This window comes from Pristiophorus japonicus, chromosome 12 (genome assembly GCF_044704955.1).
Source record: "Pristiophorus japonicus isolate sPriJap1 chromosome 12, sPriJap1.hap1, whole genome shotgun sequence".
Taxonomy (NCBI): Eukaryota; Metazoa; Chordata; class Chondrichthyes; family Pristiophoridae; genus Pristiophorus; species Pristiophorus japonicus.
In genome coordinates, this window is record NC_091988.1 from 96330609 (window position 1) to 96351445 (window position 20837).

Genomic DNA, 20837 nt, shown 5'->3' on the forward strand with positions numbered 1-20837 from the left:
ATGGGGAGAGAGCAGGGCACTGGGATTAGTTTGTGATTGATGCAGGGCTATGCTGCGAGAGCAGGGCAGTGGGACTGGGATTGATGCAGGGCTATGGGGAGAGAGCAGGGCAGTGGGATTAGTTTGGGATTGATACAGGGCTGTGGGCTGAGCAAGGCAGTGGGATTGATTTGGGATTGATACAGGGCTATGTTTGGGATTGATACACTGTCACGGGGAGAGCGCGGTGTTGTGGGATTGATGCAGGATAATGGGGAGAGTGCAAGGCAGCGGGATTAATTTCGGATTGATACAGAGCTATGGGGCTAGAGCGGGGCAGTGGGATTAGTTTGAAATTGATACAGGGCTCTGGGACGAGAACAGGGTCATGGGATTGGGATTGATGCAGTGCAATGGGGTGAGAGCAAGGCAGTGATATTAGTTTGGAATTGATGCAGGGCTATGGGGAGAGAGCAGGGCAGTGGGATGAGTTTGTGATTGAGACAGGGTTGTGGTGAGAGCCCAGGGCAGTGGGATTAGTTTGGGATTGAAACAGGGCTATCGGGGAGAGCGGGGCAGTGGGATTATCTTGGGATTGGCAGTGCAATTCGTTTGGGATTGCTACAGGGCTATGGGAAGGGAGCGGGCAGTGGGATTCGTTTAGAATTGTTATAGGGCTATGGGGAGGGAGCGGGGCAGTGAGATTAGTTTGGGATCGATACAGAGCTGTGGGGCGAGAGCGGGGCAGTGGGATTGGGATTGATACTGGGCTTTAGGGCGAGAACAAAACAGTGGCATTAGTTTGGGTTTGATGCAGGGCTATTGGGGAGCGCGGGCCAGTGGGATTAGTTTGGGATTGATACAGGGCTATCAGGAGAGAACGGGGCAGTGGGATTTGTTTAGATTTGATACAGGGCTATGGGATTAGTTTGTGATTGATACAGGGCTATGGAGAGAGAGCAGGGCAGTGGGATGAGTTTGTGATTGATACAGGGCTTTTGGGCAAGAACGGAGGAGTGGGCTTAGTTTCGGATTGATACAGGCCTATGGGGAGAGCGAGGGCAGTGGGATTTGTTTGGATTTGATATAGGGCTATGGGGAGAGTGCGGTGCAGTGATATTATTTTGGAATTGATACAGGGCTATGGGGAGAGAGCGGGGCAGTGGGATTAGTTTGGGATTGATACAGGGCTATGCTGCGAAAGCGGGGCAGTGGGACTGGTTTGGGATTTGATGCAGGACTATGGGGTGAGAACGGGATCAGTTTTCATTGATACAGGGATATGGGGGCGAGAGCAGGGCAATGGGCTTAGTTTGTGATTGATACAGGGATATGAGGAGAGAGTACGGCAGAAGAATTAGTTTGGGATTGATACAGTGCTATGGGGAGACAGCGGGGAGGTGGGATTTGGCTGGATGCAGGGATATGGGGAGAGCCGGGCAGTGGGATTAGTTTGGGATTGATACAGAACAATGGGGAGAGCGGGGTAGTGGGATTAGTTTGGGATTAATACAGGGCTAAAGGGAGAGCGCGGGACAGTGAGATTAGTTTGGGATTGATAGCGGGCTATGGGGAGAGAGGGGGGCACTGGGATTAGTTTGTGATTGATACAGGGCTATGCTGCGAGAGCGGGGCAGTGGGTCTGGGATTGATGCAGGGCTATGGGGAGAGCAGGGCAGTGGGATTAGTTTGTAATTGATACAAGACTATGGGGAGAGAGCGTGGCAGTGGGATTAGTTTGTGATTGATACAGGGCTATGGGGAGAGAGCGGGATTAGTTTGGGATTGTTACAGGGCTATGGGGAGAGAGCAGGGCACTGGGATTAGTTTGGGATTGTTACAGGGCTATGGGGAGAGAGTTGTGCACTGGGATTAGTTTGGGATTGATAAAGGGCTATGGGGAGAGCGTGGGGCAGTTGGATTAGTTTAGAATAGATACAAGGGTATGGGGAGAGCAGTGCAGTGGGATTGATTGATATTGATAGTGGGAGGGGGGCGGGGGCAGAGGGATAGGTTTGTTATTGATACAGGGCTATGGGGAGTGAGCGGGGCAGTGGGATTTGTTTGGGATTGAAAAGGGCTATGGGGAGAGAGCATGGTAGTGGGAATAGTGTGGGATTGATACCGGGCTCTGGGCAGAGAGTTGTGCACTGGGATTAGTTTGGGATTGATATAGGGCTATGGGGAGAGAGGAGGGCACTGGGATTAGTTTGGGATTGATGCAGGGCTATAGGGAGAGCGTGGGGCGTTTGGAATAGATACAAGGCCATGGGGAGAGCAGTGCAGTGGGATTAGTTGATAGTGATACAGGGCTATGGGGATAGAGGGGGTGGTGCAGAGGGATTGGTTTGGAATTGATACAGGGCTATGGGGAGTGAGCAGGGCAGTGGGATTTGTTTGGGATTGATACAGGGCTATGCAGCGAGAGCTGGGCAATGCAATTAGTTTGGGATTGCTACAAGGCTATGGGGAGGGAGTGGAGCAGTGGCAATTGTTTGGGATTGATACACTGTCACGGGGAGAGCGCGGTGTAGTGGGATTGATGCAGGATTATGGGGAGAGTGCAAGGCAGCGGGATTAATTTTGGATTGATACAGAGCTATGGGGCGAGAGCGGGGCAGTGGGATTAGTTTGAAATTGATACAGGGCTCTGGGGCGAGAACAGGGTTGTGGGATTGGGATTGATGCAGTGCAATGGGGTGAGAGCAGTGCAGTGATATTAGTTTGGGATTGATGCAGGGCTATGGGGAGAGAGCAGGTCAGTGGGATGATTTTGTGATTGATACAGGGCTATGGAGAGAGAGCAGGGCTTTGGGATGATTTTGTGATTGATACAGGGCTATGGGGAGAGAGCATGGCAGTGGGATGAGTTTGTGATTGATGCAGGGCTATGTGGAGAGTGCGCTGCAGTGATATTATGTTGGGATTGAGACAGGGTTGTGGCGAGAGCCCAGGGCAGTGGGATTAATTTGGGATTGAAACAGGGCTATCGGGGAGAGCGGGGCAGTGGGATTAGCTTGGGATTGGCAGTGCAATTCGTTTGGGATTGCTACAGGGCTATGGGGAGGGAGCGGGGCAGTGGGATTAGTTTGGGATCGATACAGAGCTGTGGGGCGAGAGCGGGGCAGTGGGATTGGGATTGATACTGGGCTTTAGGGAGAGAACAAAACAGTGGCATTAGTTTGGGTTTGATACAGGGCTATGGGGAGAGTGCGGTGCAGTGATATTATTTTGGGATTGATACAGGGCTATGGGGAGAGAGCGGGGTAGTGGGATTAGTTTGGGATTGATACACGGCTATGGGGAGAGAGCGGGACAGTGGGATTAGTTTGGGATTGATACAGGGCTATCGGGCAAGAACGGGGTCGTGGACTTAGTTTCAGATTGATACAGGCCTGTGGAGAGAGCGGGGCAGTGGGATTAGTTTGGTATTGATACAGGGCTAAGGGGAGTGCGCTGGGCAGTGAGATTAGTTTGGGATTGATACAGGGCTATGGGGAGAGAACCGGGCAGTGGGATTGGTTTGGGATTGATACAGGGATATGGGGAGAGAGCAGGGCAGTGGGACTGGTTTGGGATTTGATGCAGGACTATGATGTGAGAGCGGGATCAGTTTTCATTGATACAGGGATATGGGGGCGAGAGCAGGGCAATGGGCTTAGTTTGTGATTGATAAAGGGATATGAGGAGAGAGTACGGCAGAAGAATTAGTTTGGGATTGATACAGTGCTATGGGGAGACAGCGGGGAGGTGGGATTGTGCTGGATGCAGGGATATGGGGAGAGAGCCGGGCAGTGGGATTAGTTTGGGATTGATACAGAACAATGGGGAGAGCGGGGCAGTTGGATTAGTTTGGGATTAATACAGGGCTAAAGGGAGAGCACGGGGCAGAGAGATTAGTTGAGATTGATAGAGGGCTATGGGGAGAGAGGGGGGCAGTGTGATTAGTTTGGGATTGACACAGGGCTATACGGAGGGCAGTGCGTTGGGACTAGTTTGGGATTGATGCAAGACTATGGGGTGAGAGCGCGATTAGTTTACATTGATGCAGGGATATGGGGAGAGAGCAGGGCAGTGGGATTAGTTTTGGATTGATACAGGGCTAATGGGGGAGAGCGGGGCAGTGGGATTAGTTTGGGTTTGATGCAGGGCTATTGGGGAGCGTGGGGCAGTGGGATTAGTTTGGGATTGATACAGGGCTAATGGGGGAGAGCGGGGCAGTGGGATTAGTTTGGGTTTGATACAGGGCTATCAGGAGAGAGCGGGGCAGTGGGATTAGCTTGGGATTGTTACAGCGCTTTGGGGAGAGGGCGTGGCAGTGGGATTAGTTTGGGATTGATACAGGGCTATGGGGCGAGAGCGGAACTAGTTTTGGATTGATACAGCGTTCTGCGCAGAGATCAGGGCAGTGAGATTAGCTTGGGATTGTTACAGGGCAATGGAGAGAGAGCGGGATTACTGTGGGATTGATACAGCGCTATGGGGAGAGAACAGAGCAGTGGCATTAGTTTGGAATTGATGCAGTGCTATGGGTAGAGAGCTGGGCAACAGGATTAGTTTGGGATTGCAACAGGACTACGGGATGAGAGCGGGGCAGTGGGATTAGTTTAGGATTTGTAAGGGGTGGTTTGCAGGGGGTCAGCTTTCCCTTCTGACCTTATATGAGCGGTTCCGAATCGCTCCCACACCCTTGGTTCTAGACACTGGAATTATGAAGGGACTGTGACAGGCTTGGACAGACAATCAGTTTCAAGGTAGGAAGCAGGTATGGCTTTATTGTGTTTAAAAAGAAGTAAAAGGGCACACCTTTAATAATACACACAGACCAATACACACTGAGGGGTACAACACATTGAATAAAATGTCAAATTGCAGCCTGTGGGGAAAAGAATACAGCTTAAACTCTAAATGGGGTAAAGAGGAGAATGCAGATACATTTACACAAGTTATCCCAGCCTCCCTCCCTCCCCCAATTCCCCTAACTAACTAAGTTATAGCTCTGTGGGTTCAGGGGCCATGCTCACCAATCCCCTTTTTGACAGTTGCCGGTGAATCGCGGTTTCGGGGTTCGCTGCACTTGGCCTTCTAGGCGAGCCGTACCCCGGACAGAGGAGAGGACTTCGGACTGCGTAGTCTTCGGTTGGGGTGCGTCCGTTGAGGCGGTAAGTTGCGTTTTGGATGTATGGGGTAAGTACCCACTTTGGTTCGGAATAGTTTTAGTTAGTCCCTTTTGGTAATTTCTCACCCATTGGGTCGTTCAGAAGTAGATTGTAGAGTGGAAATAAAGGTCGATTCTTCGGTTTTTGCTGAGTTGGTTTCGGTTGGTCGTTTCGCTGTTTGCGATGGCCCGGGTTGTCAATTTGGTTGCTGACAACCTTCCGTTTCGTGGGCCTCGTGCTTGGTCGGTCCTTGATGAGTTCTAGTAGTTTCCTTCACTGCTCCATTTCTTCACTCCCCAGCTCCGGCTGCTTATGTCTGTGTCTGTGTTCCAGTCTGTGTGCTCTGCTTCTCTCCTGTGTTCTGCTAGTCTGCGTGCTGCTCCTTGCTGGTCTTTCCTTGTAAAGCTGGGGGATAGATATATTCCAAAAAAAGGCTCCGTTCTCTCCCATCAAATCTCCTGGGCTCTGTTTAAACTGTACTGTCCACTGATTTTCAAATGTCTCCTTTGTCAGCAGTAACTTGATTAGGGTGTGAGAATGTGCTATCAGTGGTTTTGCATTGTTTTAGAATTGTCCAGTTTCTTGACCATGATTTCCATTGTGCTTGATTGGGTAATTCGATTATCTCTTAGAGGGTGAATAGTTCCCCCAGACAGTCTGGGGTCTTTAATACACGAATTTGGCCCCACCTCCTGTATTTGGTAACTTTGCAGCCAAAATGTTGTAGAATCTTAAAATTGATATGCTCCTTCCCATAGATGTTTAGGGGATCTCAAGCTTCTGGAATTTAGGTCCATTTTGAATTCCCTTTCCTATGAGTCCAAACACTGGGGGGGTCTCCATGAATGCATCCCCTTTTATCCCCCGTAGGCATCGTCTGCCCCTTTAAACTCATTTTAAAAGCCCAGAAAGGGATGATTCTCCTCTGTAGGGGAAAGGTACCTGAAATCTTTGCGAGATATTGGTAAATTCTACAGATTGATACAGGGCTATGGGGAGAGAGCGGGGCAGTTGGATTAGTTTGGAATAGATACAGGGCTATGGGGAGAGCAGGGCAGTGGTATTGGTTGATATTGATATAGGCTATGGGGTGAGAGCGGGACAGTGGGATTAGTTTGGGATTGATACAGGGCTGTGGAGAGAGAGTGGGATTAGTTTCGGATTGGTAGAGCGTTATGGGGAGAGAATGGGAATTGTTATAGTGCTGTGGGGAGAGAGCAGGGCAGTGGGATTAGTTTGGGATTGATGCAGGACTATGGGGAGAGTGCAGGGCAGTGGGACTAGCTTGGGATTGATACAGGCTGATGGGGTGAGAACGAGGCATTGGGATTAGTTTGGGATTGATAAAGGGCTACGCTGCAAGAGCGGAGCAGTGGAATTAGTTTGGGATTGCTACAGGGCTATGGGGAGGGAGCGGGGCAGTGGGATTAGTTTGGGTTTGATAGTGCTATGGGGAGATGGCGGGGCAGTTGGATTTGTTTGGAATAGATACAGGGCTATGGGGAGAGCAGGGCAGTGGTATTGGTTGATATTGATATAGGCTATGGGGAGAGAGCGGGACAGTGGGATTAGTTTGGGATTGATGCAGGACTATGGGGAGAGTGCAGGGCAGTGGGACTAGCTTGGGATTGATACAGGTCTTATGGGAAGAGATCAAGGCAGTGGGATTAGTTTGGAAATGATACAGGGATATGAGGAGAGAGCATGGCAGGAGGATTCGTTTGGGATTGATAGTGCATTGGGGAGAGAGAGGAAAATGGGATTGGGGTTGATGCAGGGCTATGGGGAAAGAGTCAGGCAGTGGGATGAGTTTGTGATTGATACAGGGCATAGGGGAGGGAGCGGGGCAGTGGGATTAGTTTCGTATTGATGTTGGACTATGGGGCAAGTGCAGGGCAGTGGGATTAGTTTGGAATTGATACAGGGCTATGGGCTGAGTGGGGCAGTGCGATTAGTTTGGGATTGATACAGGGCTATGGGGAGAGAGCAACGCAGTGGGATTAGTTTGGGATTGATGCAGGGCTATGGGGAGAGAGCAACGCAGTGGGATTAGTTTGGGATTGATGCAGGGCTATGGGGAGAGAGCGGGGCAGTGGGATTAGTTTGGGATTGATATCGGGCTATGGGGAGAAAGTGGGGAAGTGCGATTAGTTTGGGATTGATACAGGGCTGTCGGGAGGGCAGGGCATTGGGATGAGTTTGGGATTTATACAGTGCTATGAGCAGAGAACAATGCATTGGGATTAGTTTAGAATTGTTATAGGGCTATGGGGAGAGAGCAGGGCAGTAAGATTAGTTTGGGATTGATGCAGTGCCATGGGGAGAGAGCGGGGCAGTGGGATTAGTTTGGGATTGATACAGGGCTTTGGGGAGAGAGCAGGGCAGTGGAATTAGTTTGGGATTGATACAGGGCTATAGGGAGGGCAGGGCGTTGGGACTAGTTTGGGATTGATGCAGGCCGATGGGGTGAGAGCGGGAATAGTTTTCATTGATACAGGGCTATGGGGAGGGAGCGGGGCAGTTGGATTAGATTGGAATAGATACATGGCTATGGGAGAGCAGGGCAGTGCGACTGGTTGATATTGATATAGGCTATCGGAAGAGAGGAGGGTAGTGGGATTGGTTTGGGATTGATACAGGGCTATGGGGAGAGAGCGGAGCAATGGGATTAGTTTGGGATTGATACGGGGCTATGGGGAGAGACCAGGACAGTGGGATTAGTTTGTGATTGATATAGGGCTATGGAGAGAGCGGGATTAGTTTGGGATTGATACAGCGCTATGTGGAGAGAACAGGGCAGTGGGATTAGTTTGGGATTGATGCAGAGCAATGGGGAGAGTGGGATTAGTGTGGGATTGATACAGCACTATGGGGATAGAGTGGGGCAGTGGGATGAGTATGGTATTAATACAGGGCTATGGGGAGAGAGCATGGCATTAGAATTTGTTTGGGATTGCTATGGGGAGTGGGGCAGTGGGATTAGTTTGGGATTGAAACAGGGCTATGAAGAGAGAGCAGGATTAGTTTGGGATTGATACAGTGCTGTGGGGAGAGCGGGGCAGTGGGATTAGTTTGGAATTGATACAGGGCTATTGGAAGGGAGTAGGATTAGCTTGGGATTGATACAGCACTATGGGCAGAGAACGGGGCATTGGGATTAGTTTAGAATTGTTACCGGGCTTTGGGGAGAGAGCAGGGCAGTGAGATTAGTGTGGGATTGATACAAGACTATGGGTAGAGAGCCGGGTAGTGGGATTGAGCAGGACTATGGGGTGAGTGCAGGGCAGTGGGAATAGTTTGGGATTGATACAGGGCTATGAGGAGAGAGCATGGCAGTGGGATTAGTTTGGGATTGATACAGGGCTATGGGGCGAGAGCGGGGCAGTGGGTTTAGTTTCGGTTTGATACAGGGCTATGGGGAAATAAGGGGTCATTGTGATTAGTTTGGGATTGATACAGGGTTATGGGGAGAGCGCAGGGCAGTGGGATTAGTTTGGGATTGATACAGGGCTATGGGGCGAGAGCGGGGCAGTGGGATTAGTTTGGGATTAATACAGGGCTATGGGGCGAGAGCGGGGCAGTGGGTTTAGTTTCGGTTTGATACAGGGCTATGGGGAAATAAGGGGTCATTGTGATTAGTTTGGGATTGATACAGGGTTATGGGGAGAGCGCAGGGCAGTGGGATTAGTTTGGGATTGATACAGGGCTATGGGGCGAGAGCGGGGCAGTGGGATTAGTTTGGGATTAATACAGGGCTATGGGGCGAGAGCGGGGCAGTGGGTTTAGTTTCGGTTTGATACAGGGCTATGGGGAAATAAGGGGTCATTGTGATTAGTTTGGGATTGATACAGCACTATGGGGAGAGCAGAGCAGTGCGATTAGTTTGGGATTGATACAGGGCTATGGGGAGAGAGCGGGGCAGGGGGATTAGTTTAGGATTGATACAGGGCTAAGAGGAGAGAGCAGGGCAGTAGGAGTAGTTTGGGACTGATACAATGCTGTGGGTCGAGAACGGGGCAGTGGGATTGGGTTTGATGCAGTACGAAGGGTAGAGAGCAGGTCAGTGAGATTAGTTTGGAATAGATACAGAGCAATGGGCAGAGCAGAACAGTGGACCTATTTTGGGATTGATATAGGCTATGGGGAGAGAGTGGGATTGATTTGGGATTGATACAGTGCTATGGGGAGAAAGCAGGGTAGTGGAATTACTTTGGGATTGATACAGGGCTATGGGGAGAGAGCGGGGCAGTGGGATTAGTTGGGAATTGTTATAACGCTGTGGGGAGAGAGCAAGGTAGTGATATTAGTTTGGGATTGATAAAGTGCCCCGGGGAGAGCGCGGGGTAGTGGGATTAGTTTGGGATTGATGCAGGACTATAGGGAGAGAGGGGTCAGTGAAAATAGTTTGGGATTGATGCAGGGTTATGGGGAGAGAGGGGGGCAGTGGGATTAGTTTGAGATTGATACAGGCCTATGCGGAGAAAGCGGGGCAGTGGGATTGGGTTTAGCATGGTCTACCAAAGAGCTGCAGTGATATGGGATGAGTGAGGAATCTTCTCTATAAATGTTAGATCTCGGTCCCCATTGGCCGCACTGTTGAGCTGGCGGAGTCGCTGTTGAAGAACGGTGAGGTGAGACTCGCCGGCCTCGGCTCGAGGGATAGCTTACGCCTGGAGGCTGGGCTTTGTCTGTATGGAAGTGAAGCGGCCCTTTTATGGACCATAGGTACTCCACCGATCCCCTTCCCTGTGTGTCTATATAGGATGTGATGACCTAGCTTCATATCTCGAGGGTCAGAAACCAGCCCTGGCTGCTTGGTGCTTTGAGTTAGTATATTTCGCTCCCATTCTGGCCCACACTACAGCCAGGTCCCCTCTCTCATTGCTACTACATGTTCTCCATGTGTCTAGTGCCTCCTGGCCTTGTTAGAACGACACTGACTGATTTTCCAACTTTCGCCCACTTGCCTAACTTTTAAAGAATTTTTCACTCCATTTCCCCAAATTTTCCCTCCTCCAACAACCCTATTTTGATTTGAGTTTTGATTTGTTCCCACATCTGTTTTGCTGGTTAAAATCCTCCTACAATCCTATTCCACCTCTCCATTAGGATATTGGTTCAGTTTAGATGAAGCATGTCCAATCGATACTGTAAAGTGCTTACTCTACAGCATGAAACCACATGAGGCACATTCTGGGGACAAGGTCACTCTGTGACTTCAACTCTTTAATCACAGCACTCCACAAGTGATGACCCTGCGTGGGACCTCCCTTTATATACCTGGGAGATCAGGTAAGGAGTGTCTCCCACAAATTCACCCCTTGTGGTCAAGGTGTGCATCTAGGTTGTTTGTATACAGTAATACAGCGGTGTTACATTGTGGTTACATACATGACAGATACAGTTTCCCCTTGCCCCAGAACTGGTCCCAATGCTCGAGGCACTTGGATCCCTCCATGTTAAAGCAGAACTGCAGCCACAGATTGAAGTGTGTAGTCTGCCTGTCCCTAACTATCCTGGTGAATGATGCGCAGAGTAACCCTGGAATTACTCTTCAACCTCGCACCTAACTCACTTTGCAACACCTGTATCCTAATCCGTTTCCTGTTATTATTTCCCACAAATTGTCCTTCTGTTACCAGAAGTTTTTCCCTCTGCTCCGGTCTGATAGGCCTTTGATTGGGTATCTGGGAAGCAACGTGCCATTTGGGACTGTCCGTCACAGCTACCTCTTGGAGTCGAGAATGGCCCACAATTGCCGCTCTGCTATGTTTCTGGGTGCCTTTACCTCCCACAGCGGCTGGTGTGTGTATTTTACCCACCCGTCGTTTGGCGAAGGGGTTTTATATTGTTGATTCCATCAGTTAACGAGTGAGATGGTATCGCCGGTCACCGTGCCTGGGAAGCGTTTCTAATCCCGGGGGGCCTTCCCTCTCTCTCCCTCCTTCCCTCCCTCTCCCTCCTTCCCTCCCTCTCCCCCTCCATCCCTCCCTCTCCTGCCCCCTTTCTCTCTGCAGGAAAGTGCGACGAGCTGCTGCAGACTTGCCCGGAGCGGCCATCGACCTGAGGCAGATCAAAGAGAAGACGAGCCGGAAGCAAGTGGATCTGACGTCGGCTGCCCCCCAGTCAGACAGCACACGCCTATTTTAAACCCCGATGGGGATAATAGTATAACTTGTGCATAAAATACCTCCTGATGTTCCTCAAATTAAAAATAAATAGTATTTTGTTAAAGAAATTAATGAATAAGGAAGTCTATAGGATTTGTGCTAACCTCTTAACCCTGTTTTCCATTGACACACAGGGGAGGTGACCAGTGGCTGCCCCTCCCTCTGCCTGAAACGGAACGTTGCCATGGGATACGTGGATACGGAGTACAGCAAGCCAGGCACGCCAATAAAGGTGGAAGTTAGGAATAAGATCGTGGATGCAATTGTCACCAAGATGCCTTTGTACCGACTAAATACTATATTGTGAAGTGACTGCCTCCTTTTCTGAATGAGCGAGAAATGAATGCTTTGAGGAAGATAGCCAGACTTCATTTCATGTTTTACACAATTATGGGTGATTTGTTTGGTGTAGTATCGGCCTTTGATTGGTTTACAAAGGCTGATGCGTAAGGTATAGTGGAGAGGAATGGAAGAAATTCCACGCAGCTGAACTGGAGAACCAGGCCGGGCGGTCATTCTACAAATGCTGCTCCGAACTCACGGATCATCATCTGTCACACTCGTCGTGAAAGCTGCCACCAACCTCGTGAGCAGCAGCAGAGTTCTGTGTGTCCCACAGTTAACTACATCATTGGATTGTTCGGCGCTACTTTCATTTCTGGGCTGGCTTTTTTTTCCCCTCTTCGACTTAGTGTCAGCTGTGGCTTAGTGGAAGGTTGTGGGTTCGAATCCCACTCCAGGGACTTGAGCATAAAAATCTAGGCTGACACTCCCGTGCAAAGTCGCCACCTTTCGGATGAGACGTTAGACCGAAGCCCCATCTGCTTTCTCAGGTGGACGTAAAAGATCCTATGAAGAAGAGCAGGGGAGTTATCCCTGGTGTCCTGGCCAATATTTATCGCTCAATCAACATAACAAAAAAATCAGATTAAATGATCATTATCACACTGCTGTTTGTGGGAGCTTGCTGTGCGCAAATTGGCTACCGTGTTTCCCACATTACAACAGTAATGTACTCCAAAAGGTACTTCATTGGCTGTAAAGCACGTTGTGAGGTCCGGTGGTCATGAAAGGCGCTATATAAATGCAAGTCTTCCTTTTTCCTGGACCCAGTTCTCCCGAGAACCAGCACCTCGCCCACTTGGCTGTTCAATGTGTGAAGCCGGAGGGTGAAAGTTCACTGGCTATTCAGCCACGGCAGCGTCACAGCTCCACCCAGTCCTTTGCGGCAGGGGTTGATGCAGAGCCGTTTCTCGCTCTCTCACTCTCTCTTCCCCAACCCAGGGCACAATAACAGCCCTGCTGTGAACAACGGACTCGGAACAAACCACGGGAAACTGAGTCGTTGGAAAAGCTCAGCAGGCCCCACTTCTGTTGGGATCTTGCCATCCCCTGCAGTAGCTGCTTTTCAGTGGTGTTTGACAGTGACGGTGAAGTGAGCTTTGGTCTGCGTGCTCTGTATTTGTAATAAACAGCAGACTGTCACAAACCACTGGAACCAGTTGTGCCCTGTGGGGGCGGGGCCGATAGCCTTGCTTCAGTCAAGTTTCTGGAAATGAGCCTTTGTGGACTAATCATGGGGACTGCAGCTGTAAAGGAACACGGCGTGGTTACTAATGTCAGAGGGGGATAATTAAGATACTACGCCAGCTACCAATAGCGGCCTGCCAATGCTGCTGAATGAGTGCTGCAATATCGGAATAATGACACGAATACTAATTTAACTGGTGAGTGAATTGATATGTGAGGCAATGGTCACTTTGACACGTGCAGCTGTGTTTACAGACACATGTAGAAGAGGCAATGCCTCCGTGAGTAAATGTTGATTTTTGTATACTTTTATACTGGAATAATAAAATACAGAAACAAGTATTGAGGATAGAGGGACTGGGTGTTCTGTTCCAACCTGCATCTTTGAAAATCAGCTTTGTCTCCAACTCTACCTCAATCTTTCCCAGAACCTCCAAACTCCTCCCTTCCCTTAGTCTCCTCTCCAAACTCTTCTCTTCCCTCCATCTCCTTCTCTCCAAACTCCTCTCTTCTCTCCAAACTCCTTCCTTCCCTCCATCTCCTTACCTCCAAACTCCTGTCATGTATGTACTTTTGAGATCACTAGCCACTAGATGGTGTCACGCACGTGTGTGCAGCCGAAGTATAAAAGACCAGCCATTTTGTATATTAGCCTTAATAAAGCAGAGTACTCAGTCTAATAGTTATTGCATACACAACATTTGGCGACCTTTGCATGCAAAAATGAGCACAATTGGACTGTTGGGGCGATTTTTGGAAGGAAAAGTTTGTGCAGACTTTGAGCCATTTGAGCCAGTTCTTCATGGCCAATAAAATGGAGGAGGTCGGCGATGCAGATCGGCACCGGGCGGTGTTCCTCACGGGTTTGCGGTCCAAAAATTTATGGTCTGATAAAGAATCTATTTTTGCCTGTGAGTCCAACAGAGAAGACGTATGAAGAATTGTGTACACTGGTACAGGACCAACTTAAGTCAGACGAAGGCATCATCATCTCGAGACACAGATTTTACACTCGCGTTCGCTCGGGGGGGGGAACGGAGACGTCTAGAAGTTCAGGGCTGTGTTGGCAGACATGCTGCGGGACTTCTTTGTAATCAGCATCAACCACGAGGTGATCCTGCGTAAACTACGTGGTGGAGAGGTTGGACTTGAACAGGGGCATCACGATCGAGGAAGTCTAAAGCAGATAAGGAAAGTACTGTAAATATGATTGGTTCGGCAGAGCGGCCCATGATACGCGAAACCTGTGGCTGCCCAGCGGGAATGCATCTGATTTCCCACCAGCAGTGCCGATTTAAGCAATAGAGAATGGGGTATCTCCAGAAAGCGTGCTGCGACACACCACATGGAGGAGGATGGTCAGACTAGCGCGGATCCGGATATGCAATCCGAGATATCAGAGGAAGAATTGTATGGAACTGTATTCATTCCTAACTAAGAGCAAACCGATAATGATCAATGTGAAATTTAATGGGGTGCCGGTATCAATGGAACTGGACTCCGGGGCAAGTCAATCGATAATAAGCCAGAGGGCATTCGGCAGGCTGTGAGGCCCAGGCTGAGTCCAGTCAATGGCCAGTTGCGCACGTACAGCAAAGAACTCATAACGGTGATTGGCAGTGCAAAAATTAAAGTGTCGTATGACGGTGCGGTTCATGAGTTACCGCTATGGATTGTCCCAGGTAATGGCCCAACGCTGTTCGGCAGGAACTGGCTTGAAAAAATCAGATGTGATTGGAATGAATCAGAGAAAGATACATGTGCCCAAGTACTGAGCAAGTTCCCCTCGCTGTTCGAAAAAGGCATCGGCAACTTCAGGGGAGCCAAGATGCAGATCCACGTGGACTCGGATGCAAGACCCGTCCATCATAAAGCTCTGGCAGTTCCGTATATGATGAGGGAGTAGGTCGAAATCGAACTGAACAACCTCCAGCGGTAGAAGGGAATCATATCACCAGTTGAATTCAATGAATGGGCCAGCCCCATTGTTCCTGTGCTGAAAAGTGATGGCACAGTCAGAATCTGTTCAGTACCCGTTACCGAAAGCTGATGAATTGGTTGCAACGCTAGCTGGGGGGAAGTTGTTCACCAAACTGGACTTGACATGAGCCTACATGACACAGGAGCTGGTCGAGATGTCAGAGACATATGTGAATTAACGCGCATATAAGACTGTTTATTTATAATAGGTGCCCTTTTGGAATTCGCTTGGCTGCAGCAATATTTCAGAGGAACATGGAGAGTCTACTGAAGTTCGCTCCCAGAACCGTCATGTTCCAAGATGACACATCCTGATCACCAATTGTGACTCCGAGAAACATCTGAACAACCTGGAAGAGGTTCTACATCATCAGGACAAAGTGGGACTCAGACTGAAACGCTCGAAGTGTGTCTTCATAGCACCAGAGGTCGAATTCCTGGGGAGGAATATTGCCGCTGACGGCATCCGGTCCATGGACGCAAAAACCAAGGCCATCAAGAATGCACCCAAGCCGCAGAATATGACGGAGCTGCGTTCGTTCCTGGTCTACTCAACTAATTCGGTAACTTCCTACCTAAATTGAGCACCTTATTAGAACCACTGCACATGCTGCTAAGAAAAGGTGCCAACTGGGTGTGGGGTGCATCTCAAGACAGCTTTTGAGAAAGCCACTAATCTGCTTTGCTCTAAGAAGCTGCTGGTACATTATGACCCATGTAAACGTTTAGCTTTGTCTGTGGTACTTCGTCATTTGGAATTGGTTGCATACTCCAACAAGCTAATGAGTCGGGTAAACTTCAACCATTCGCGTATACTCCAAAAAGTTTGTCTAAAGCGGAAAGAGCCTACAGCATGGTAGATGTATGGGGTTAAAAAGATAAATCAGTACCTGTTTGGTCTTCGGTTTGAACTGGAAACAGATCACAAGCCACTCATTTCACTGTTCTCTGAAAATAAATGTATCAATACCAATGCTTCATCCCACATCCAGGGGTTGGCGCTGACATTATCCGCTTATGATTGTCATTCGCCATAGACATGGCACCGAGAATTGTGCCGATGCTTTGATCCATCTGCCGTTGCCCATACGGGAGGTGGAAAAGACCTATTGTTAGTTATGGATGCTTTTGAGAGTGAAGGAACCCCTGTCATGGCTAAACAAGTTAAGACCTGGACCAGCCAGGACCCGATTTCATCGGTGCTGAAGAGTTGCATCCTCAAAGGTGATTGGTCTGCCATACCCAAGCAAATGTGCGAAGAGACCAAATCTTACATTTGTTGCAAAGACGAACTGTCTATTCAGTCGGATTGTATACTGTGGGGCAATCGTGTTGTTCTGGTCAAGAAAGGGAGAGAGAAATTTGTACATGAGCTACATAGCACACATCCCGGCATTGTAATAGTGAGAGCCATTGCGGCTGGGAATTGATGCAGCTCAGCAAAGCACCAGTGGAATTGCCACTGAGTCTGTGGTCCTGGCCATCCAAACCATGGAGCAGGATCCACATAGACTTTGCAGGTCCCTTCCTGGGGAAGATGTTTTTAGTTGTGGTGGATGCATATTCGAAGTGGATAGAGTGTATAATCATGTCATCCAGCACATCCACGCGACACATGGTCTGCCTGACATCGTTGTTCGCGACAATGGATTGTGCTTCACCAGTCAGGAGTTTCAAGAGTTCATGAAACTCAATGGTATCAAACATATAAGGTCAGCACCATTCAAGCCTGCATCCAATGGGCAAGCAGGACATGCTGTCCAAATCATAAAGCAGAGTATGAAGCGAGTAATCCTAGGGTCACTGCAGAGCCGCCTGTCGTGCATACTGCTTAGTTACAGGACAAGACCACACACGCTTACCGGGGTCTCGCCTGCTGCCCTGACTTGAATAATCATATTGAATATAGAAGACAAAGTCAGCAAGGGTATCACGATCACGCAGCTGTGTCATGCAACATTTCTGTAAATGATCCTGTTTATGTTCTGAATTATGGTCAGGGTCCCAAGTGGATTGCTGGTACTGTCATGGCCAAGGAAGACAACAGAGTATTTGTCAAGCTAAAAAATGGGTAAACATGCAGGAAACATGGCTCAGACAAAGCTGTGGCACATAGACGAACCGGAACAGCCGGAGGAAGAGACAATTGACGACCAACCAACCTACCCCCAGTCATCAGAGGACTCATTGGTCATCAGTGAATTGGGACTTTCAATCACTGACATGTTCAACGAAAATGGACTTTCAATCCCTAACATGGCCATTGCCACTCCCACCAGGTCAGCCACCAGTCACAACAGACTCGTGTAAAACACCGGACTGTCTCAAGTTGTAAAAGACTGTGGTACTTTAGGGATCACTAGCCACTAGATGGCATCACTGTTGGAGGCCATTGGGCTGCACGTACAAGTGTGCAGCCGAAGTATTAAAGGCCAGCCATGTTGTATATTTGTCACTGGGCCTTAATAAAGCAGAGCAAAGGTCATACCTCTTGGAGTTAAACAGTACTCAGTCTAACAGTTAATGCATACACACTTCCCTTCCCTCAGTCTCCTTCTCTCCAAACTCCTCTCTGCCCTCAATCTCCTTCTCTCCAAACTCCTCTCTACCCTCAACTCTATAAACTCCTCTCTTCCCTCTGTCTCCTCTCTTCCCTCGGTCTGTTTTGTTTTTGTGCACTTTTATAATAAATTGTATCTCTGGAATAATAAAATACAACAAGCATTGAGGGTAGAGGGACTGGGTTAAACTTGTGTGAGATTTCCTTGTCCTGTCCCACCGGCATCTTTGAAAATCAGTCTCGTCTGCGACTCTACCTCAAACATTCCCAGAACCTCCAAATACATTGTTTCCTTCTCTCCAAATCCCTCAGTCCCAACCTCTCTCAACTCCTCTCTTCCCTCAGTCTCTTTCTCTCCAAATCCCCTCCCTTCTTTCTCTCCAAATCTCCTTCTCTCCAAACTGGTCTCTTTCCCTCTAAACTCCTCTCTTCCCTTCATCTCATCTCCAAACTCCTCTATTCCCTTAGTCTCCATCTCTCCAAACTCCTCTCTTCGCTCCGCCTCCTTCTCTCCAAACTCGCTTCTCTCCAAACTCGCTTCTCTCCAAACTCTCTTCCCTCCATCTCCTCTCCAAACTCACTTCCCTCCATCTCCTTCTCTCCAAACTCCTCCCTTCCCTCAGTCTCCTTTCCTCCTTCAATCTCGAGGCTTTTAAAACCCAAACTTAACATCACCGGGGCACATGTTGCTGAGTTGCCTTGTCCCCTCGCGATGCCCCTTGTGATCAAGGTGATGTCATGCATTTTGGGCCCATGCTTATCATATTTTATTTTAAAAAGGACATTTCTGGGGTTAATGTGTGATGTTTGGTAAACATTTTACTAGGATGGTGTCAAGCATCTGATCCATTGAATTAAATCTTACCAATGCTAAGTGAAATGCTGCTCCTGTTATTGTGTATTTGTGTCTTCCAGTAGCAGAGCTCGCTGATGTTATTTTTTGTTTATTATTGGTTTGAGTCTGACCATTTGCTCAAACAGCTTCTCTAACCCTGTGTAAGGTTCGTTCTTATCGGCTTCACTCAAGTTCCTCCATTTCAAGCTCGGGGTCGACCTTATTGTTGCATTGCTTCTTCCACCAATAGACGTGGATGAGAACTTTTCCAGAAGGAGCGAGAGGTACAGATAGATGGATTTTTAAAATAGGAATGCAAGTGCAAAGGACATAAAGAGGTTAAATAGGCTTCTAGGGGCTAGATTTTCCACGTTTTATGCAAGCTCAATGCCCACTTAATGTCCATTTTACCGCTGAAATGACGTATAACGCCCATATATCGCCCATTTAGCCACAAAATGGAAACTGATAGGGAAAGTTCCAGAAAAATGCCCATGTGCTTAACGCCGAGAAAAAATAGCGGGCGGAATTATCAGAATGGGCGAAATCAACGCCCATAATATCACCCAGCGTTAGTTTCCGCACGGATTTAACGGCGAGATTCAATAATACTGACTGGCCAGTTTTTTTTGTCGTAAAGACCTCATTTGCCGAAACTAACGCCCAGGAGATCGCCTCTCACTTTCACCACCTCGCACACAGATCGCCCACAATCTCGCTTGCCCAAAAAAACACCCGGACAAAGTGGAACTGTTCTTCAAAGTCGCTTCATTCAAAAGGCTGTTTCGGGGGAGTTTGCATTGACTCTGGAGTTCTTCTCAGGTGAAGTGACCATCTCAACAGACATATCTTCAGACTCTGGACTATTGGGGGTTTACTACAAGTGTATTTTAGTGAGGAAATCATTGCTTCTGATCAATCGCTATTATACTTTCATTGCCATGGGGCCAGCCATTTCTCAGCCTGCATCAGTTAATACGCAGATGCTGCAGAATGCAAATGGCTCGTGATGCACATCATTACATCCCCAATTTAAGACGTGCAAGAATGAGGAGCAGGCCCAGACCATATACACCCCACATATACAGGGAAAAGAGGTCTTGCCTCGACGTGTCCGAGCACACCTGCTTTCAGAGACTGCTTCCACAAGGTGGTGATCAATTAAATATGTGGGGCCAGATATTCAGCCTCCCATCAGGACATCAGTGTCGGTCGAGGTCAAGGTCACCATGGCACTGTCTTTCTACACATCCGGTTCCTTTTGGGCCTCCGTGGTTGAGTCACCATGCCACCCATCTGGGTGGCATGGTGACTCAACCATGGAGGGTTAGGGTTAGGATGGACTTTATCAGCTTTCCCATGACCACGGAGGCTCAGACTGACAGGGCTGGAGCACTCTACTGCATTGCTCAGTTCCCCAGGGTGCAGGGAGCAATGTAGTGCACTCACATCGCCATGTGGGCACCTTCTCAGGACCCAGAGCTTTTTCGTAACAGAAAAGGATTTCACTCCCTGAAGGTGCAACGAGTTGTCGACTGCCAAATGTCCGGGCAGCTTCTTTGAGGCTCACATCCTGTGTGAGAGCGCTGTCTCTGACATGTTTAAAGAGTCAGCCACAAGGATAATGCTGATGCTTGGTGATCCTAGCCACCTGGCTGATGACCCCCACCGCGCCCCCCCCCCCCCCCCACGACACCCACACCGAGGCCGAGAAGCGATACAACCAGAGCCACACGCAATGTGGTCCAGAAGACAATAACTGTGCTTAAGCAGTGCTTCAGATGTCTGGACCACTCAGGAGGGGAGCTACAATACAACCCTGAGCAAGTAGATAAATTCATGGTCGTGTGCTCCATGCTGCACAACCTGGCTATCAGGAGGGGACAAGAATTGCCAGAAGGGACTGATGTTGCATCTCAGGAGAGAGAGGAAGAGGACGATGAGGAGCTGGATGCTGAACTAGGGCCAGACAATCAGGCTGGCTATGTAACCATGTCCATAACCCCCTCCAGACCGCAGGAAAGGGCCCTTGGTGGCTACATAGCTGCAAGACTCTTACATGAGGAGCTGCTATCTGAACGCTGTGAGTGACAACGCTGATACACTGCTGTGTGTGTGCAGCTCAGACATCAATGGTGCCTGTCACGTTGGTACCAGTTAAAGTTTACGTTGATTGAAGTTAAGTTCTATTTAACCCTTTCATGTTAAGGAATCACCAGTGTGTAAAAGTCCAGCTATCGGAGACAATGCGCAACAAGGTTATGTTCAATAAAAAAAAATTTATACCAACATTGGTCTGAAATCATAAATATCACGGGCAAAAACACCCAACCCCTGCCCACACCCCACTTTTTCCACCATTGACATCAATCAAATGTTCAACATGTCCAGCAACACAGAATACAAATGCAAAGCAGGGGGGTGGTTCCCAGCCCCCATACATTACAACAAATTGCATACACCCAGATGGAGATATAACGCAGCCATCACCTGCGGCACATGACATCACCTCCCCCTGCAAAGACTTATTGGGATCATAGATTTAGTCTTTCAGGTGGTCTACGCTCCATCGTGGAGCACCGCAGTTGGGGCCCTGGTTGTTGGACACTGATGTGTGTCTGTCA

General features: G+C 48.9%; 1 protein-coding gene across 1 annotated transcript in view; it reads left to right on the forward strand.

The window, feature by feature from the left end:
• Positions 1 to 13184, forward strand: part of LOC139276823 (aminomethyltransferase, mitochondrial-like) — a 39839-nt gene extending 26655 nt beyond the window's left edge. The window contains exons 3-5 of the mRNA XM_070894821.1: positions 9710 to 9903; positions 11156 to 11271; positions 11443 to 13184. Of these exons, the coding sequence (XP_070750922.1) occupies positions 9710 to 9903; positions 11156 to 11271; positions 11443 to 11615 (483 nt within the window). The 3' untranslated portion in view covers positions 11616 to 13184. The remainder of the gene's footprint in view (positions 1 to 9709; positions 9904 to 11155; positions 11272 to 11442) is intronic.
• The last annotated feature ends 7653 nt before the right edge of the window (positions 13185 to 20837 follow it).